At 39.9% G+C, this 21,522-nt stretch overlaps 1 protein-coding gene across 3 annotated transcripts in view; it reads right to left on the bottom strand.

The window, feature by feature from the left end:
* The window catches only part of ror1 (receptor tyrosine kinase-like orphan receptor 1), a 127,165-nt gene that overhangs the window by 13,250 nt on the left and 92,393 nt on the right, over positions 1-21,522 (bottom strand). For 2 of the 3 annotated variants that reach the window (XM_044199929.1, XM_044199930.1), the window contains 2 exons: positions 21,292-21,325; positions 611-738 (listed from right to left, as the gene is read on the bottom strand). In XM_044199929.1, coding sequence (XP_044055864.1) covers positions 611-738; positions 21,292-21,325 — 162 coding nt within the window. Of the gene's footprint in view, positions 1-610; positions 739-7,775; positions 7,886-21,291; positions 21,326-21,522 lie in introns of those variants that run through there. The other variant, XM_044199931.1, reaches the window with a different exon arrangement.

Below are 21,522 nucleotides of genomic sequence, written 5' to 3'. Positions count from 1 at the left end.
GTTTTCTTCCTACTGCATATTAGTTAAGCTTTACCTTCTAAACAGCCCTCATTCGCAGCTGGTTTTCATTGATTTGGTGTATGCAGAGAAGGCAGTTTTACAAAGGTGCTCTATCAGCTCTGGTTGCTGAAGACATATGCGCGCAGGGTTTGGCTGGTCAAGACAGAAGTGCTGCATGATGGTCGAACTAGTGAACTCACTGGATGAAAGCAGGCTGTCAGCTTTTCCTTGTCAGACACAAAATGCCTGAGAGGGAACAACTAGTTTGTCCTTAAGGCTTTGCTGATCTGGCAACATTCAATGTAGATGCATATGTTTGTAAATGAATGTATAGATCTAAAGTAAATATGGCCAAATTGTGTCTGAATCATCACCAAAAGCTCTGTGTGCATTTGAGTGAAACTTCAGAAAAATCATATTTAAACAGAATGCTTGAAAATGCACTTGAGTGAAAAAACTAAATGCTGCAGAAAGAAATTAATGAATAAATGCCATCTGCTGTACAAGTAGAAGTATATTTAGACCTTTCTTGAGATTCTTAAGTGTAAGAAAAATTGATTTTTTGCAGTAAAGGGGTCAAACCCACTTATACACATCGCCTCTTTCTCACCTGTGATCTGGGTCTCGATCTCACCCTGCATCTGCAACGAGTCGACGAAGATGCTGCGGTTACCGATGAAGCGGGCGCAGGCTATACCTCTGTATGGCTGGCAGAATCCCTCTTCATCAAAATCCTCCCTGCGACAAACAGAAAGACAGAGGAGAGAGTGTGGAGGGATTTAATGTTTGTTTACAGATATCTCAACAATATTAACACATACAGTATATGTCTGCAATATTTGTACAACTGGAAGAGCAAGATGACTTCTGCAGAGTTACAGATGCCCAAATGTGCTGCAATACAAGGAAATTCCACTAGAGGTCAGTCTATGTTTGAATATTACACAAAACCAACTAGTTGAAGGAAAAGGCTGTTTCTGGTTGCTGGTCCTAAACTAAGAAGTCTCCCTTTGCTTGGCCAAAGATAAGTCACATTTAAGTCAAAGGCAGAGATCTGAAAAAGACACACATACACACACACACACACACACACACACACACACACACACACAAGCACATCGCAATTCACAGCACAGATGTAAACTGCATTAGGAATTAATGTTTAGCTGTTTGACTTTATTCCTGTTTATGGCAGAGAGATGTCATCATGACCCATAATCTGAAACATATGCAGAGAGGGAGAGAGAGAGCAGGAGTTGATGATTATATTTTCACTTTTACTTCCTTTGGCGACTCTTGATTTTTTGGCCCTTTTCTGCGTTCTCCGTTTTCCGTATCTATCTATCTATCTATCTATCTATCTATCTATCTATATATATATATACATATATACATATATGCACACACACACACACACACACACTCATACGTGCACACACACAGACACACACAAACCATAAGCTGACTAGCAGGCTATTTGTTCAGTGTGAGATCACTGTGTCATGTGCTTTAAATTGTGCCATATGGGGACAGGCACAACCACAATAAATAGGGGAGTGCATGATGCAACACACACACACACACACACACAACCAAGCACAAAAGAACCATATTGTAGCTATTGGCTGATTGAAAGTACATCCTCATGCTTCAGACACTACTGCTCGAGTAATGGCAAACAGAAGCTTTTGAAACTGACCAGACTGTGAAATTTTGTAAAATATATTGGAGTAATGGTAACAAAAATACTGTCTAAACATTAACCTTGGACTCTGAAATATTAATTCTAAATATTACTCCTGTGATTTACATCTTTGTTTAGCTACTTCAAGTTAATTGAACAATATTCTACTTAGATCATTAAAACACTAATGTTTTGCTCCCATCTTATGAAAACACACTGCTTCATTTCACGTTGTGTTTAACTGTAAAATAGAGCCTTTTGAGGCTTAACGCTTCATTATCATCCAACCACGTCTGCAGTCTTTGTTGATGTAAGTCAGGTAGTTTAAAGGGACGTAACAGTGTGTCAATTACACTAACAAACTGTAAAACTGCACTAAAAAGCTTTAAAGATGCAACTGAAAACAAGGTGACAATGGTGCAGGCACACACACACACACAACTGAATGAACATCCATGTGGGCGCAAACAAACACACACTCTTAGCCTTCGTAACACCAATGGTGTGTAAGTTTGGTGTGAGTATGGGGTCATTAGGTTGCCTCTCTCTGAGGAGTGCTAAGTGACTGAAGGCCAAGGTCAGCTCTCTCTCTTTTCACCCCTGTCTGTACAGATCTAAATGGGCTTTCCAGACATGGACACACACACACACACACACACACACACACAGAACTATAGAGCAGTGGTTTACATGCTGCAGATTCCTTGGAGATATGGATTAAATTTACATCTTAATACAGGTTTAAGCAGATTTTATCCTTGGAATATGTAATTTCCTACTAAAATGTGGATATTGGTAATAATGAGTTCATGTTGCGGTGTGCCTGCAGATGGCTTAGCACCCCTTCATCAAGCCACAAACTGCTACATCTTCAGATATTTTTCCTTTGGCGAAGAGCTAAAAGAGGTGAAAATCATGTCTGGCATTAAAACTGTAAGGGGAGACTCTTCTAATAAAAAACTGTGCCACTGTGAAAACTAGTTGAATGATTTGAGGGATTGTTGATTGATTGGGCTAAAACCGTTCTGAATGTAATGAATCAGAGTATGAAAAGGCAGCTAGAGCATGAGAAAGCACACACACACACACACACACACACACACACACACACACACACACACACACACACACACACACACGATACAAAGTGAGGGCTGGAATGTGTCCAGGCTGCCGAGAGGTTAGTATGGTTGTGCGTCACAGACGATGGTGGACACACACATCCACACTAACATCAAGCCACACACAGACAAGTAAATGACAAGGGAGAGCAGACGATCCACCACAATGCAGCCAGATCCCCGCAGGCTAATTACAACTCTGGCCAGTCCGAATGGCCTCAACCGAACCAGCTCAGCCCAAATCACAACTCGCCCCTCACTGCTTTCTATATTTTAATTTCTTTCACTCTTCTCCAAGTCGACTTAGCTTGAAAGTCATGTCTGAGAGGCATATTAAAATGTCAGTATCCTGTCCTGTGCAGCAGAAATGACTTATAACATGTCTAAAGAGAGAAATGGGTGGGAAAGACACATCTACAATAACCTAATCACTGTGAGACATCTGAGGTTTTCCGAAAATCTTTCTTGAGTTTTGTTTTTGTGTATCCATTTGTTTCTCTCTGTGTGTGTGAGAGAGAGCTATTCCAGGCAGGGCGAGCCAAGTGCGGTTGCTATTTGTGTAAACAGTGGATGGCCGTTCGAGCCTTTTATTTTACACACCAACGCCACGGGGCTCTGTATAATGTTTTATAATAGTTAATTACAAGGAGAGGCTTTCCCCTCGGAGCCCTGATCTATAATCCAGATCTAAACAGAAAGGCGAGCCTCACCACAGAACCTAAACAAGGTATTGAGGACATTGATTCCTTGTCCAATTAAATTTTTTCCAACCTCATTATTTATTCAGGGAAGTACTTACTAAGCAGCCATGCTCTTTTTCCAGCACCACCCTAATTCACATCCACATGAGTACGTAATGTACATTCACACCTGGGTGGTGCCAGCACAGTAAGACCCAGACTGCAGCTCCATTGCTTGAGACAGAATCAATGCTAGCTGGTTTGGGATTTTAACACGTCTTGATGGGTTGTGACAAGTTTTCTGTATATCTTCTAAAACTGTGCACATATGCAATGTTGCATTGTGTTTTCTTAATAAGGAAAGATATGTGAGCAAGCCAGACTTTAAACTCCAGTCTTCCTGATTTGATTACTGCTACAAAGAAAGTAAGAAAGACAAGTTAAGCAACATTTATAATCTGGCAACATCCATCCTACTAGAGATGCATAAGATCTAGAAAATGTTCCTTTAGCTCATGCAGCTGTTGATAGATTATAGTAAAAGGTTTGGATTAGTCCAAGGATCATGACACTAGATAATATAAAAATGAGAAACAGTATACTTATACTTACACACAGAGTATTTATTTAGCTGTAGGCCTCAAACTTACACAAAAAACTAGTGTAAAAACACTAGTCTGTATATTGTCTTATTATACTTTATCATATACACATATGTATGGGCATATATAGGAGGCTGAGGTGGTAAACCGTTAAACCAGAAACTGATGATAGGAGGAAGCAGGCTGTTTTGTGTGCGTTTTGACTGAGACACAACTTAACATTTGAAGATAGATCTACCTTAACTAAAACTGTTTTTTACTGTATAGACAATGACACACACATACACTTCCTTGACCCCCGAGACAGGGGTTTGACGACTGTTGACACATGTACCATTAACAGGAAAGAGAGAGTTTTTAAAGTTGAGGAGGTTGAATGTTAACCCCGCAAAAATGGATGATTCATTCAGAGTCGACTCCACACTTAATCATCCTCAAAAAGAAGTTCAATTTGGCACAAAAGACAAAAAGACTGGATTCCTTTAAAACTCGTAATCAATCAAAATGTGGAGTCTCCCTTTTCTCACTATCTCTGCAGGAACTGTTAACACTTCTCACTCCACCACCACCCTTCCCTCCCTTTCTTTCCTTTTCACCTCTCTCTCAACATGAGGCTCTCTCCTGCAAAAATGACTCTCAACAGATCACTTATACATAAAGTAGAAAAAGTAGAAAAGCATCAACACTTCTTTCCTTTGTTTCATTGTCAGTGTGTGATCTATCCAAACTCCACTGCTTTAAGGCATCATTGTTAAATTTGAAAGTATACAGGTGAGTTCAGACTGTTGAGCATTAAGAAAAACTACTAATCCATGAGGCATTTTGAGTGCATTACTTTGTTAACTCAACTTTAAGTAATGGCTTTTTACCATTTGCTAAATATTCAAACTTTTTGCATTTTCAAAAACCTTCAAAAGTGTGGGATGTTACCACTGTAGCACATGTTCTGTTTATTCCAGCACAAACCAACTTCTCCTTGCGTAGGATTTCATTGTTGGGTCTATACTTAATGTTTTGATTATGGAACAAATCTTTAGGCCTTCAGCATATAAACTTTCTCATCAAGAAGCTGTGGGCTGGGATGACGGGTTTGTGTTGAGCTTTGGGGTTGAGGGGATGTGAAACTCAACACTCTTTGTTGGAGGGGATATAGAAAAGATGGGATTTGAGGGTGAGGAGGCAAGGGGCGGATCCCGATGACATTTTAGATTTCAGGGTTTCGCTTCCAGGAGCTGCTGTGGGTGATGAGTGAAGAGGAGATGAGCTGCCGGCAGCATGAGGTCACAGCTGCTGTATCCTGATTGGGGATGCTCCTCAGCTTGTGTTATATGTGTTTTTTTTAACATGTGCTCCCTGGTTTTGTTTTAGTGTGCAACAACAACGCCCCAAATCCCAAAATTTCTTCTCAGCTCCCTGTTGATATTTTGAAAATACTCAACTATGAACTGTGGTGACTTTTGAAACAACATTGAGCTGGGAAAGAATTTTGGGATTTGAGGGCAATATTCAATACTTTAATAAAATCAGGAAGTGTGGTTTTAAAGGACCAGGCCAGTGTTTTTGCAAGTTTTAGCTTAAAATACTTAAACTAAAAATACATGGGTAAATATGTACTGTACTATTTTGTGGTTTATATTTATCATGTTGTTTATTCATCAATGTTACAAGATATGTTGTTTTATTCGTTTTTTTTTGTACAGAAATTAATGGAAACCAATAGATGGCTGGAGGCCAAGTTTATCAGAATTCCTAAAACACAGCAGCATGGTTAAAATGGCAAAATAGATGTGATGTAAAGGTCTTGCGATGTGTATTACACTGGCTAAAATGGGCAAAACTACTGGAATAGTTCTTTAAAGTCTGATTTGTAGTATTATTTTAATGTTATTTAGATTTTTCAGTGAACTGTTGCTTCTTCAGGTAAGATAAGGTGACACACGAACAGACACAGATCATAGTTGGATTTAAATATGTTCTTGTGCTCAATGACTCACTGAGATATGACACTTTTGTGCCTTTTCAGAGTGTTTGTGAACATGTGTATGTGTGTTAGATGGTGTCCAACAACAAATCAAAGACACTTGTGGTTCTGGAAAGGAACAGATGGGCAAAGAGAATAAGGGGGACAAAACAATGGACAATCGCATGGTCGCTGTCCTCAGGAGGCTGCATTTCCTCTCTGGAAGTAAGTCTGACACAGATGATGAAAGAAGAAGATGAGAAAACAAAATCTGTTCAGCATTATTCAGCCTGTTTACAATTATAAAAAGGTACCACAGAATTAGTACTCTGCAAAACATAAATACAAGATGTTGTCAAAGTCTAATTTTTTAATCTGTGCAATGCTGGGGAAATATATACTGATATTTTGCAACAACCAAAAATAACTGTATGGCAGTGATTCGTGTGTTAGATCCTTTATACTGGTGTCTGCTTATAGACAGTGTAACTCAATTATCATAGGAGAATTGTAGAATGCATGTGTGGCCACAGCGTATAATGATCTCTCACTGACAGCGAGCCAAAATGGCCACCAGAGGCTGAGGTTGACTGGGGTCTGTGGCTGCCAGTGGCCCGTGACCGCACTGGGAATGAACAGCGAGCGAGGGCCACTAGGCGCTGCATTTGGATACAATGAAGAAAGAACAAGCCCTCCTGAGGCCTCGTGTTACTACTGCTTACTGACTGCAACAATAGAGGCTTCTGTCAGAGAGACGGACGAAGAGATTCAGAGCGTACTGAAAGAGGAAGGAAATAAGAAGAAACATAAGCGATGATGTGGAGAAGACAACATGGATGGATTTGAATTGGCGGGTAGAAATCTTTTAAATAAAGTTTTTTTTCAGTATAGCAATCTGAAAATATGATCCAGGAAGTCCAGTTTGAGGAACATGTCTATGAGTTTGAGGGCTTACCAAGTTCCAAAACACTCCACAACTGTTGATAATACTATGAGGAAGGATTTTACTGCTTTAAAAGTTATCACGCCGGCAATCATTTCATGAACAGAAAACAGGAAAACAGCACAAATACAGGTTCACGTTACAAAGTAATCTACCAGGAAAATGCGCCTGCACGTATTTGATTGGCCAACGCAGAGCCTTGCAAAATGACATCGCATTGCAGTGAAGTTGAACCTGGTTCAACTTTTTTTTTTTGCCAGAGCACCCTGCATTGCACTGGCCTCATTCAAATGAATGACAGGGATGCGTTTTTACATGCAGGGCTATAGTCGGTCTAAACACGGCCAACAGTCATGGTGGCTATCTCTGCTCATGTTTAATATACAGTTCTTGTATTTATTTCAAACAAGCAACTGTTTCTGCCACCAGAAATGTAAAATGCATCACTTCCAGTGAGTCTGAGGAATTTTCCCAGAAAAGATGTAGCAGGCACTGGTTTGTGCGAACAATAAATGCTAAAGCTTTTATGAAACTGCCCATGGTTGAAATACTCTTGATTTGAGATAGAAAGTAAACATTTATTTATGTTAACATTTCACTGAATGTAACTTGAATGCTGATCTAATCTAAAATAGTCCACATAATGACTCCCTGATATAGATGCTGGTGTTTGATGTGTTGGACTGCTGAAGTATTTGTTGTAAGGCCCAGTCTTTGCCCACACCGGGTGGAAGCCATGACTGTGGATGATGCTAAAGAGTTTTAATAACGGGGTTAACACATACATGGTGATTCGACATGCCGGGAAGGACATCAATCCCGTCACTCCTCACACTGCTCCTGACCTGGTGACATCACTTCCCTGGAGGACTGCAGGGTATCAGAGGTCCAGGTGGGGGGAGGGTTTAGGGAGTGAAGGTGTCAATCAGCCTGTCAATTAAGGAGGGCAATATGTCTTCTAAAACCTAACATAAACCCAGTGGTGTTTAGACAGACACATGCACACACAAACAAATGGAGCACAGGGGTTAAAAAGTAAAATCCATTACTAGGACCCAAGAAGGTGTATTAGAGGGGACAGGCCGATTTGTTTGATTAAACACTGATCCATTGGTTGTAGAGATCCCTGAAAACAAATAGCATAGACAGATAGAGAACGAAGAAGAAAAAAAACAAGAAAGGGAAAGTAAAAAAGTGGAATAGAGGAGGGAGAGAGAAAAATTCAGAGAAAGAGAGATTGAGAGATAATTGAGGAAAAGACGGAGACTCGGGACTGGAAGGACAGTTCGGAGAACTAGTCCAACTGCTGTTGAACAATGTAGTATGTGTGTGTATGACCCAAAACATCAGTATCCCAAAAATATCTTCCCAACAATAATGATACAGGTATCTAAAAGGACAAAGGGGTATTACAAATAAAGTGGTTCATGATCTATTTTTATAAAAAGTTTTGTCCCCCCTGGAGCAGTATTACAAACTTTCATTCCTGTTTTCCATTTTTGTGTCTGTAAAAAATCCTGTTTTCAGCTTTTCTTAATAGCATTACTTGAATTAACTCCAGGCTGCCTTGAAACATCCGTGTGGAAATAAAAATGACAGGAAAAGCAAAGAGAGCACAAAAGAAAGAATGGGGAAAGAGATAGCCGAGAGCGAAGCTACTTCTGTGATTTAGACAGCATGTAACCCCCCCTCCACACACACACACCCACCCATGCACACACACTTTCCTGCATGATTTACAACAGCTTATTGCCTAGATCATAATCTGAACACACAAAGGCAGACACTTAAAAAAGACAGGAGGACACATGTTTTGGCTGACTGGCTACTGACAGTGCTTAAGGAACAAGAATACACACGTTTGAACACATATGTGGCTTCCTGAGGAAAGTGGAATAATCCTTGATGTGAGCGATTAAGAGTCACTAAAGGCATGTATTATGGGGAAGGAAAACACTGTTGCACTGTGGAGCCCATAAATAATCCCTCTTTACACACCCGGCCATCAAAGGTGTCTGTAGGACACAGAAAACAAACAAAAAGGGCTTAAGTCTGTTTGAAGGATATCCGCCTTAATACTTTCACACAGTTTAACAAAGCCGTTAAGTTAACAGATGATGACAGTATGCTTTGTATGTCTTTGTCCAATTTATCAATTTTCTGTTATTTCTTCAGGTACAAATCATCAGTGGAAAATATAAAATTGCTGTTAGTCCCTAAAAATCAAACTCCTGGTTACTTTCTCTGTAGTCACGAACTCATCCATTGACAGTAGCCTCTTTGTACAAGAATGCAATGCAGCTGCAAGACTTACTGATGACTTGCTGATGACTACTTATGACTTATACATTATGTTAGCCTTTTTCTTGACTGGAAAACTTCTTCCTCTGCTATATGTATCACTACAATTATTGCTTTCTCTGCCTACACATAAAACCCACATCTGACAGTCAGAGAGTTCAGACATGTTGTCTGAGGTTTCTGGGGATTATGGGAAATAGTAGGGATAATGCTTGATGAAGCTCAAGCAGACAAGCCAAGCTAAATGAATGTGGGCACAACAGAGAGGTAAATCACAACACTTAATCAGAAAATGACTGAAACGATGGTGGAACACACTAAATATTACTGATCAGATTAGTGAAGTTAATTCCTCACTGAAAGACAACTTGTCTGCAACAAGTGATACTTTCAGAGGTTATACCTTTGCCAAAAAGAGGCAGGAGATGACTAAAACATACATTTTGACAGTTATCCACAAATGGATAACATAACATACAGGCCTAAACATTTACATGTACATGCATAAACACACATACTGTACACACACAATCTTTTTGCCAAAGGTTCTGCTTTTTCCAAACAGCCTAGAGAGGACATGGCTCGGGATCTTCCAATAAAAGATAATTTACAGGCTAGGACCAGACACACACTCTCAGAGTTGTCACCCATATTTACAACATGGTCTATATGTATGTGTTTATATGATATGTGCTCTTCTGTGTGCTCATATGAACTTCCTGCCTAGAGTCGTCTCAGAGTGGAGAAAACTGCTGCAAATTGATCGAAGGAAGAGAAGAGAAACACAGAGGAGGGGTGACAATGTGAAATTAAAAAAAATATCCCGTCATTATTATATCAGCTGGGTAAAGTGTTTGGTTGAAGATGGACATTTGACTGAGAGAAAAAACTTTTTTGCAGTTTCTTGTGCTACAAACTTTGGCAATTTAGTTTGAAGATTAGTGCTAAGTCCTTTCTCCTGTAAAAGTGGAAAAGTTCAAGAAAATTATATTCATATATAACATTAACACACACACACACACACACACACCCACACACCACCTCCCTTTTCTCACCCTCTGTCTCCATCATTTGATCTGTCCTCTGGCTGCATTGCTGTTTAACAGGCTGTCTGACCAGGAGAGCCCACCCACATGCTGGTCTTAAGGGACCAATTCAGATTACACTGACAACTGATATTTTTGCATATGAAAAAGATTTTATCTTTACAAAAACAAAATTGGAGTGAATACAGGCATCTAACTTGCCTAAATGAAATTTGCTCCCTTTTATGAATCATTTTACTGTCACTACCAGCAGTCGGAGTATGTTCATGCTGAACCTTGCCCCGTCCACACAGTTCATTTTCAGGCCATGACAAGACTATTTTGGCTTTATTCCACAGACGTTATTAGATGCCTCAGGATGCCTCCATACAGATAATCTAAACTGATTTTGTTAAGTTTGTCAGTGACTATGGGATTTATATTGGGCACAAGATCAGGAGTGGACTGCTGCAAGTGTTTTGGGGGGGGGGTGAGGACAAACATACTGTATAGGTAAAATATATAGAGTTTGAAAGGGTGGTAAATGACTCTAAATAGACTATTATTTCTATTTTATTTATTTTTTTATGTAGGTGTGTATCTGTCTATATGTTAATATCTGTTTATCCCATGTTTATTGTTTAATCACTCTATAAAAGCAAGATGCTTGTAATGAGAATCTCTACCAACAAGTACCACATCAGTCTTCATTTGATCAGTCCATTGTTGTCTGAACTTGACACCCAAATGTCTTCCTGGTAAGATCTTTCTCTGAAGAAGAGGTGGGAGCTAAATTTAGAGTCCTGTCTTTCTGCTTTATCACAACCCAAAATGTCCTCTAGTTATATGCATGCCAATTTGGTAGGCGCCAGGACCAATAAATACTGATTGATAAACTGACGTCAACTGAAAAGGCTTTTCCTTTATCAGTACTCTCTACATCAAACTGCATTGATTATGTTAAGTGCTACAAATGACTAAATATCCCCTGGCTCAGGCTCACAGGGTACATGTCCAAACTTCAAACAAAAGCCTCTATTTATACCTAGAAATACTCAAGGTACACTGTGCCTCCCTCTGTTTCTCTCACACACTCCACTAAGGGCAAAGAAAGAACACTTTCTGTGCATGCTAGTCTGCATGTATGTGTGTGTTTTTTTCTTTGCAGGAGTGTGTGTTCATGGGAGGTTTAGGGCAAAGTTCAGGGAAACCCCACATAGCTCATGTAGGACTTATAACCCTCAGGGAGAAACCGTGATACACACACACACACACACACACACACACACACACAAACACACACAAACACACACAAACACACACACACTTTCTGGTAAAGCACAGACTTTACCAGACCTGACCTTGACCAGACCTGCCAACAGGATCACCAACAGACAGACACAGGGGATTCTGGGAAACAGGAAACAGGAAGTGGGCCCTGTCCAAGCTGAGTGTGAAAGCCTGGTTCATAATGAGTTATGTATGAAACTCGCGGTGTGTGGTAAAGTGTGTAAAGACAGACTTATTCCCTTACTAACGCCTAATAATGTAAATTGCTTTAATGGTTAAAGCCGGCTACACATCATGACAGTCCCCACGTGTGTGTGTTCACATGTGTCTGCCTGTATGTGTGTGAAGCCCCCTGACCTGGGCAGCATTTAGCAGAGAGGCATCCAGGGTTGTGGGAGGGGGCTACGGTGGGATCTCTGGTTTCAAACAGCGCTGGTGCCCTGGGACCAGGCCATGTCAAAGGGCCTGTCCCTTATGAGCCATATTAGGGCCCTGATCCCCAATCAATCAGCACTGTGCTAAAAAGAATCCACAACAAGACGGCAATTAAGCCCCACCGAGGGCTTAACTAAACATGTGTGAGAGATAGGGTGTGTAAGAGTAACTCCGTGTGCAATTCTTTGACTCTGTGTTTTATGTAGAACTGCAAGTGTACATATGTGTGATTGCGTGTGGGTAAAAGCCTTCTTAGACAGAAGAAAAAAGAAAGCCCCAGTCTACTCCAAACGTGCAAAGCAACAGGACAGAGGACAGAGGTGAAGAAAGTCTCAGTAGGCTGTCTTTATTTTTCCTTGTGTATCAGTGTAGCTAAGTGGTACTGTATACACACCCTGTCCAAAAGTGAATGTAAAACACTGACAGAATGCCCCTTTTTACCTTTTGCCAAGGAAGTTTAATCCATTTTTCATGTTTGGCAGTTAACAGGACTACTAAACAAATTGGGAATACTGCAACAGCTATTTCGCTCCCTCTTGGTTAAACTATGGGTTGAGAAAACTCTACTGGTACAGAGCCTGTTGTTGGCAGGTCTGAATAGTGTCTCAAAGAGTTCCAGAGTGAAATACATATTTTTTTAACCAGATCCCAAATTGAAATAATTTTAGCAGAACCCCCTGTGTTAGTCTGATGTGAAGTGTTGAAGTGGATCAGTATGTGGCAGAGGAGTAGGGCATCCAAAAATTGAGTGGGCCTGTCATCCCCTCAGTCTGAATGGGTGCGATGCTTGTGGTGTGGAGCAAATCATCATCAATCCTGGCCAGCATCTGAGAACCACAGCAGTGTTGACACTGGCACTGAGGTGAGGAGAAGTGAAACCAAAATCCAGAGTTTCTCAATACAGCACACACAAGTTCACAGTCTGAGTTAAGAGCCTATTGTGACCAAAAACAGCACATACTGTATGCTGAGGACAGCAGGGTGGCAGAGTGAGAGAAACTGGTTTTTAAGTGGTGGACCTGGGTGTAACCTGCATATCTCGCTGGCTAAAGTGTCCTTGAGCAGGACATTCAGCACCACATTAAACTTGCCTCATTTCATATTCTGCACAGAGGGAGTGGAGTGTTATTTATCAAACTGGCACACCAACACTGTACTGCAGTTTGCCATCTAATGTGTTATCAGTGAAGTGCATCTCTTAACTGTATGCATGCGCATTTAAAACAATATTTCAATGTTTTGGGAAATGCTCTTATTGGCTTTCTATTGGAGAGTTAGATGAGAAGATCGATACCACTCTCATATCGTATGCTAAATATGAAGCTACCGCCAACAGCCAGTTAGGTTAGCTTATAGCATAAAGACTGGAAACTGTCCATAAGTAACTAAATCTACAAGCACCTCTAAAGATTAAGCAACCCATAAACAAACAAAGTGAAACATACACAAGATATAATGTGGTAATTAGTGAGCTTTAGAGGTGCTGGTAGGTAGATTTTGTTCACAGAGCCGGGCTAGTTGTTTCCTGTTTCCAGTCTTTGTGCTAAGCTAAGGAAACTAGCTGTTGGCGGTAGCTTAATATTTAGCATTCAGATATCAGAGTGGCATCTTCTCATCTAGTGAATAAGAATATTTCCCAAAATGTCAAACTATTTCTATAAAGAGGGATCATGGGAACATAGGAGGAAATACAATAACTAGAATGTAGATTGCACATTCCTGTGGATTTACTAAGGTACCTGCAACTTGCAAGGGTCAGTTTTGTGTGGAAACTTGTCAATCTCTAAAAAAGCAGGTGATTAAGAGGTGCAGGTATATTAAGAAGGCTGTGGTTGGGAAGCTAAAATTCTATTGCCTTGTATTTTATAGGAAGACTGAAGATAAAAAGTGAATGCACCACAAAAAAAGACTGCAGGGGGGCTGCACTGAATATGAAAAAAAGCAAATAATACATGAACACAATATCTGGCAATAACTGATATTGTTTTGGAAGAAGAGCGGACACAGAGTTGTGCCTGTGTGCTCATTAAACTTGAAAGTGATATTTATTGAGCAGCACTATGGCAATCAAACTATATTATCATTATTATTATTATAAGACATTTACCTTGCAGCGACATGTATTTACATGCCACACAAGTGGCATGTAAATACCAATGTCAGCCCACTTGTTGGTTTGCCCGTCGGTCTAGATCTTGACAGGGATGATGCAAAATATATCTGAGAGCAAAATACCTGTAATAGATTCCCTAAATAATTATCTCAGTTAACAGATTAATTGCAGCTTAAGTAAATGCTTTGACATGTTGTTACTTAATTAATGAGGATTTTGGACCCTTTGCTGATCTTTGCCAGATAAAAACACCTTGACGGCATCCTTTTATCCTCCAGAACACACCTGGAAGGCAGTCACAGGCACTGATTGTGTAATTACCTGAAGTCTTAATAAATCAGATGCTTAATTACACAGACATTGTGTAAGACAGCTGCTGTAGAACAGAAAGCAGGAGAGAAAAGAGAGTTTCAGGGTATCAATAAATCTATTATGATTAGCGTACACACATATTTTAGTGCCTAATACTTTTGAGCAAGCCTGAGCAAGCTTCAAGATCAACTTAGAGTGACATCTTCAAGTCATTACACATTTTGGAAACTACTTCCTTAAACTAATTTGTCAATCAACCCGTGCAGCGCTGTGGGTGAAACACACACGCTACCTGTCTATACAGAGTCAAATTTTTGTCAAAAACTTTGTTTTTAACTCTTTGATGCTTCGACTGTATAATTGGATAGCCAGTGGGCTGATGGCAGTACGGGCCTCACTGTCCTTGTCACGTCAGCTCCTAGGTCAATTTAGTCTGGTGTGTTGGCAGCTGGCTAATTACAGAGCAATCCACCGTGTGTTGGTTGGTTTCTTGCCAAACACACACACACACACACACACACACACACACACACACACACACACACACACACACACAGATATATACACACAAGTTGCAGGAAAGGTTATACTGTATGTGTGTTTATACTGTATTACAGTTAAACACACCTGATTAGAGAAATCATTCTGAGTCATCAAGTTACACCCAAACAAGATCTCAACTGGTAAATTAATTGCAAACTTACAAAAAGTAACTAAAAGGTCTTACAAATATAGCTACATATAGACAAACATATACACATATAAATCTAATCATTACCAAACCAGCACTTTTACTGTCAACAGTGGTTTGAATTGACATATGAGAGTAAAATATTGTTCAAATAAGCTATTTTCATGTTTGAAGGAGAATGATGAAGAAAAGAACAGCAGAGCACATCTTCCACCGAATACTGTCAACCATCAATTTAAAAAAAAAAGGGGGATATGTTGAAGCGAATGACAGGAAGATTGAAGATAAGTAAGGAGCAGAAAGGTCAGAGAATAGACAAAAAAAAGCCAGAAAAAACTGGGATGCAAGAATCTGTTCTTTGTTAAACCTGTGCTCTTCATTCTCCAGTACAGAGTGGGCAGAGGAGAGAGCAGAGAGGCACGGTGGAGGGAAAAGAAAAAAAAGCAGCTATTTTTGTAATGCTTTTTTTTTTTGCCAGTGCTGAGAGAAAAGTGGTGGGGAAAGTTTTGAGAAATTTAAACAGCCTTGACAGCAAGGGTATAGTGGTATTAATCTTTTCAAACAGTGAGAAAACCCCTCCATTATAAACACAGACGAGACTCTGAGATCAGTGGCCGCGTTGCATAAAGTCTGTTTATCGCTGCTGTCAGATTAAAAAACTTACATATCCAGTAAGTCAACATTTTTAGAAGTATAAAGCAACTGTGTTTTGGAAATCATACAAGAAATGATTAAGTAATGAAGTTAAACCTGCAATGACTGATTTTTTGGCCACTTTGGAGCAGCAGAAACAAGCTATAAACACAACTATGACATATCATCACCTTTTAAGTTGATATTACCTATCTACACATTCACCAGACATGGAGCAACATTAGCATTCATTTGGAGTCGTGTTTCTGACCACATGATGAATGTAAGCAGAATATTTCCTTGTAGCTCTGCTTTTGGTCTCCACCAACTCTTGAGGGTAGCTGTTAAATGCTCCACCATGTTCACCAGCTAGTTGCTAACTTTGTCTGTCTGCCGTTTGGTGTTGGGAAGGTAGTGTACAGTGGGTTTATCACAGCTTTTTCCATTGAAAACTGCTGCCTGCTGTGGCTGACAATGGCACTATTGTATATCTATATATATGAATCAAAACAGTAAAGTTGTGGATCACAAAACCAAAACAATGAGCTGACAGATGCTAAATCTCTGTAGAGCCAAGGGGAAACACAGAGTCGGGTAATAATTCTCTGTGGGTTTGGCACTATAAGCGACACCTTTTGTGTGTAATGTGCGATCACATTACACATTGCTATTATGAAAATATTGATTATAGCCACTTTAACAAAAGAGATGATGCACAATTCCAACTCAATAATGCTTTCCACAAAATGTAGGCCATATGGCATGCTTTGCCAACACCTCACAAGTGTACAATGCCTCATTCAAGTGTTATAATAAAGTTATTATGACTAATAGTGATTTAGGTGGAAACTCTCAGCTCTGAAAACATGTCCCTTTTCATATCAGTTTCAAATTCTGATTAATTCATGCTGTATGACTTTAACTGTCATTAACAAATTTGCTAATTCAAATGGCACGAACACAGACAGAAAGAAAAAATAACTAAAAGAACTAATAAAAGTCATCTATAGTTCAGTTTCAGTCCCGCCTGCCTGCCTAACGTTTCTGATGAAAATCTAATTCATCCTATTGATTAATTTAACTGCAAAAATGAAAAGAAAGATGAAGAGAGTGCATAGTTGCGTCATGGACCGTTTTAGCCTGCTCTGTCAGAGTGTGGGCAGATTGCACGCAGGCCTCAGTTAGGAGTTATTAACTGCCTCTGATCTGAGCTTACAGCTAAACCTCCCGTCGTCTCCACACACAGCTAATCACACCTGAACGCCGCCGACCCCGCAGAACCCAGGAATCAAAGAACAACATGCAAGCCCGGGTGTTAATGGTACCATCCTCCTCCTACCCTGCTAACACTGTTTTTCTTTCACTCCCTTCAGCCTCCCGCCGTCTCCATCGTGTTTTTTTTCTGAAAATGGAGGAAGTGTGGCAGCGTACAGAGAGAGAGAGAGAAGAGACGGAGAAAGTTGGGGGTCTAATTTTGGCAGGCGAGACTTTTTCCGCTAACACTGTGTTTGTTCTGGCTCTATTAAAACATCTCCAAGGAGGGGTGGAGAGGGAATATGGAGGGAGGAGAATGTAGAGGAGGAGCATGGGCACAGTGTAGACGAGATGTACTGTGATAACTGGTGGCATACTGATTAATTTTGGATTAGAAAAAATTTACTGAATCAGACTTGTAGATGTGAGACTCTAGACTTGGACTTGAGTCAGACTTAAGTCACAATAATGAGGACTTGAGACTTGACTTGATATGCTGTTTCTAGTCTTTATTCTGAGACAAGCTAACCAGCTGCTGGCTACAGCTTGGTACATATTTTCAGTTCAGACATGAAAGTGGTATTGATCCTCTGATCTCTTAGCCAAAACGTGAATAACCGTATCTGCCAAAATGTCAAACTATTCCTTTAATTAAGACTTGACTGGAATGCTTTTGCTTTAAAGTCTTAAGTCTTCAAGTTTTGATAATTCAAAATAAAAAACCCAATAAAAAATATAAAGCCAGGCCTTGCATAGCACACATCTTACATATTCAACTACTAGGCCTCTATATTAAACACAACTACGTAAAACACTATTAACACATGCTTTGGATGCTGACCGTAAAAATGACAACTGAATTTTCCTTTCAGAGACCTGAAAGACTTTCATCTAAACTTGCAATAAGCTTATGAAAACTTGTGACTTAACTTGGACTTACTCTGACAGACTTGAGAACTGACTTATAAACTTGTCTTGAATGACTTGAGACTTCAAATGGATGTGTTTTAACCTAACATAGAAGGAATCAAAAAATATCTGCGCTTAAGGAAAAGTTCATGCTTTAAACTTTCCTCTCCTGTCCTCATCCTCCTGTCTCCTCCTTCCTGTATTTCTGATCTGCTCTGCTATAGTTTTCTACTCTGATCTTAGGCAGCCACATTGGACACAAGCTGCCTGAATTGTAGTTGAAACCTCCGGGCTGTCAGCTTTTAGTTTGCCTGTGGCTACTCGCAAAAACCCAACCCTGAGGATATATACGAACACACACTCACACACACTGTAATATACCGCACACCACAGAGTGTATACTTAAGCCCAACGTAGAGGGGATGGAAATCAGAGCACAGACCGAAGCAAAGACAACACTGAGGACATGAAGTTCATGTTATGCTCAGGTTCAACAAGGTGGGTGGCAAGAAATTTTCCTCCAAATTTGTGAGTAATATTTGTGGCTAATTTATCCCAAGAAAACGGAAGTCACTGTGCTCGCTGCAACCCTCTCTGCTGAATACAGAGATGATGGGAGAGAGTGGGAGGTACAAAAAAAAAAAAATAGTGGAGGGCAAATTAATATATTTCACTTAAACTGACAAGCTTCTGGACCAGATGTCTTTTCGAAAACTTTAAGTCAAGGAACAGAAGTTTTGACGTTTGAACAGCTGCCGCATGAGGTAAGCAGTTGCAGGTCATGACGTGTCATCATTAGGTGACCCTGTCTTCTTGACGGCCTGCCACCCTACTCTACAGCTAATAAGTTGGCCGTGGCACTAATGATGAGCAGCAGCCCACCACCCCCGCAGCTCCGCCACTGTCAAGGAGGCCCCTGTCCATTTAAATGAAGTCTGTGTTAAATGTAATGTGATTCAAGATCGCGTGCTGGTCTTCAGTTGACTGCAACACTTTCTTTCACGAGTTGGCAGGGTAAAAAAAACAATACTGTAATTTATTTGAACTTGCAAAGTAGTGGATGGCATGTCAAAGCTGTACCTCAATGAGTTTGAATCTTTCAGATGCTTAGATTAAAGCAATCCTAGAAACGAGGCGAGAACCCTCTGTAGAATTTAATCAGCTGGAACATCAGACAAAGCACAGAGCACAGCCTTGCACAGAAATTCATGAATATCATCTTGGTGATTTTCATGGTACTAACTACTAACTCCAATTAAACAAATATAACTCTTTTATAAAAATAGGTAATTTTATAAACCTTTACAGCCTGAAAAATTACCTTAAAAATGCATCATAATCATGAAGCAAGAGCACACAACTTTTTTTGATTCCTGAAAAGGTATAGATAAAACATATTCACTGGACAAACACAAATCCACACACACACTTATATGTGTGCACGTACTTTATGAATGCACACACAGACTTCAAAATGTCCAGATGGGGTTGTTAGAAGGAGTCTAGAGTTGAACACTCAATCATCCAAATTTTCTTTTCATTACATTGCTGCAAAGTCATTCCACCGATGTGAGAAACTGGATTACAAAATCCTCATGATCATAAACCATGCCAGCCTGCCAATGTCATCCTGATAATTTCTTACGTCAACATGTAATTTAGCTAAAATCATATCCTCCTATAATCTACTTTTATTTTTCCATTTTAGTTTATTTCCAGTATTTTCACATTGCTGTTTTTTGAGGCCAGTCTTGTGATTTTTCCTTTTTACTGATAACTCCCTTGAGAAAATGACATTGTGATTTCTTTGTGAGCCAACTGTCTCATCTCTGAAACAAGCTGCAATTTAGTTGCACAGGAAAAATCAAAAACATGTAAACAAAGGAATGGTAGAAACAGATGTTTGAAAAGGAGCATGCGTACATGCTGCAATGTGTGCGTATGTGTACGACTGTGCATGCAGCGAGTGCCAGCAGTTTTGATTCACAGAATGCCGCATGGAACATGGCAGTGAGTTTTGCCATAATGTCATTGGGGAAAATCATCCAGCTTAACTCCTTTGATCCTGCGAGAATCAAACGAACTGACAAAGTTCTTAAGAGTTTCATCCCATAACACTGGGGAGACGTCAAAACAAAGCAAAGGAGCTTGCCAGACTCAAACTAAATTTTGATTTGGGCAGCAGTATTGCTATTGCCAAGAACATGAAAATGTTTTAGTGGAATGTATTTATTGATACTTTCTTAAAACATTTTCTATCGTTTGATTTTATTTGCTACTCTCAAGACCCTTTTTAATTTAATGTGCATGTTCATGTTAAGAGATCAGGACTGTGGTTGGTTTTGCTGTACATTCAGACAGCTGGCAGCTAATTGGGCGACTATAAAAGGTTATATAAAAGAAACCACGGAGACAGATGTGGGTCATTTTTCTATACTGGTCATTTCAGGTGGCAATATTTTAGGGAGCCTTCAGTTAATCAACTAAACTCACTAGTAGACACAGGACACTCACTCTTAATTATAATAACTTAATTATAGCCCTGAAATCAGATGAATGTCTCATTATTGCCCTGAAATTAAATGAATGGCACAGGTTTTGAATTTAGAGTTGGCTAAAAGTAAATTAAGTCAATTTCCCCAATACTAAGAGGATCAGTGTGTTATAGATGCTGTATAGTGTGTTATATATGTCAAAGTCTGGTTTAAGCCCTGAGTTGTGATTGGTGAACAGTCCTGTTCACGCCCAACAGTCCAAATGTGGCCCATGGCGGACTGTACACAGTCCATATCGCAGTGTGACCCATGTGAGCTGTGATGGTTGGGCAGAAACAGCAGTGAAGAGCATCAGACATTTGGGATTTAAAGGCTCATATTAAATATTCATTTAGCCACACTGAGACCTGTACCAATAAAATGGGAAATTACAGACCAAGGATTGTTATAATGTGTGTGATTACTCAATGAATATGCTGCATAGGACTTTTTAGGGTGGCTCAGTGCAAGCAGGCAATGAATTACTATGAGAAGTATAAGATAGAAAAACAATGCCAGCAGAAAGAATGGCAGCAGATCACAAACAAATGTGTCAACAAATAGTGTATTATCAGTATAGATAGGAAATCAAAATGAGTTTATCTCTTTCTCTCCCTTTGTGTGATCCAGGGCTGCATTTCACCAAATTTGCAAATGACAAGCTGTGATTTTGACACTTTCCACTAATCACAACAAAAAAGTGCTCACAAAACACTTGTGAAACGGTCCTTTGTATTGCATTCTGGTAAGTACAGCATGAACAGACTGACAGAGAAGAAAAGGATAGAGGAAAATGCAACTTACGTTGGCCTTCCTGGCAGAGGTGTAGGGAGTGGATCTGGAAAAGAAGACAAGGGGATTTTTTACAACAGGATAAACAATATTGCTCCCAGATTTTTCTGTGCACAAGCTGCCAGCAACAAGCAAGAATCAGATGAGACAAGTGTTGCTAAAAGGAGCCAGATCTCAAGTAGGAAAAGATGAGTAGGAAAAAAAATTTCACAGTAAGTGCGTAAAACACTCGTCATAAAGCCT

The sequence above is a fragment of the Siniperca chuatsi genome, linkage group LG6, assembly GCF_020085105.1.
Source record: "Siniperca chuatsi isolate FFG_IHB_CAS linkage group LG6, ASM2008510v1, whole genome shotgun sequence".
NCBI lineage: Eukaryota > Metazoa > Chordata > Actinopteri > Centrarchiformes > Sinipercidae > Siniperca > Siniperca chuatsi.
This window is presented reverse-complemented; position numbering and strand designations above follow the sequence as displayed.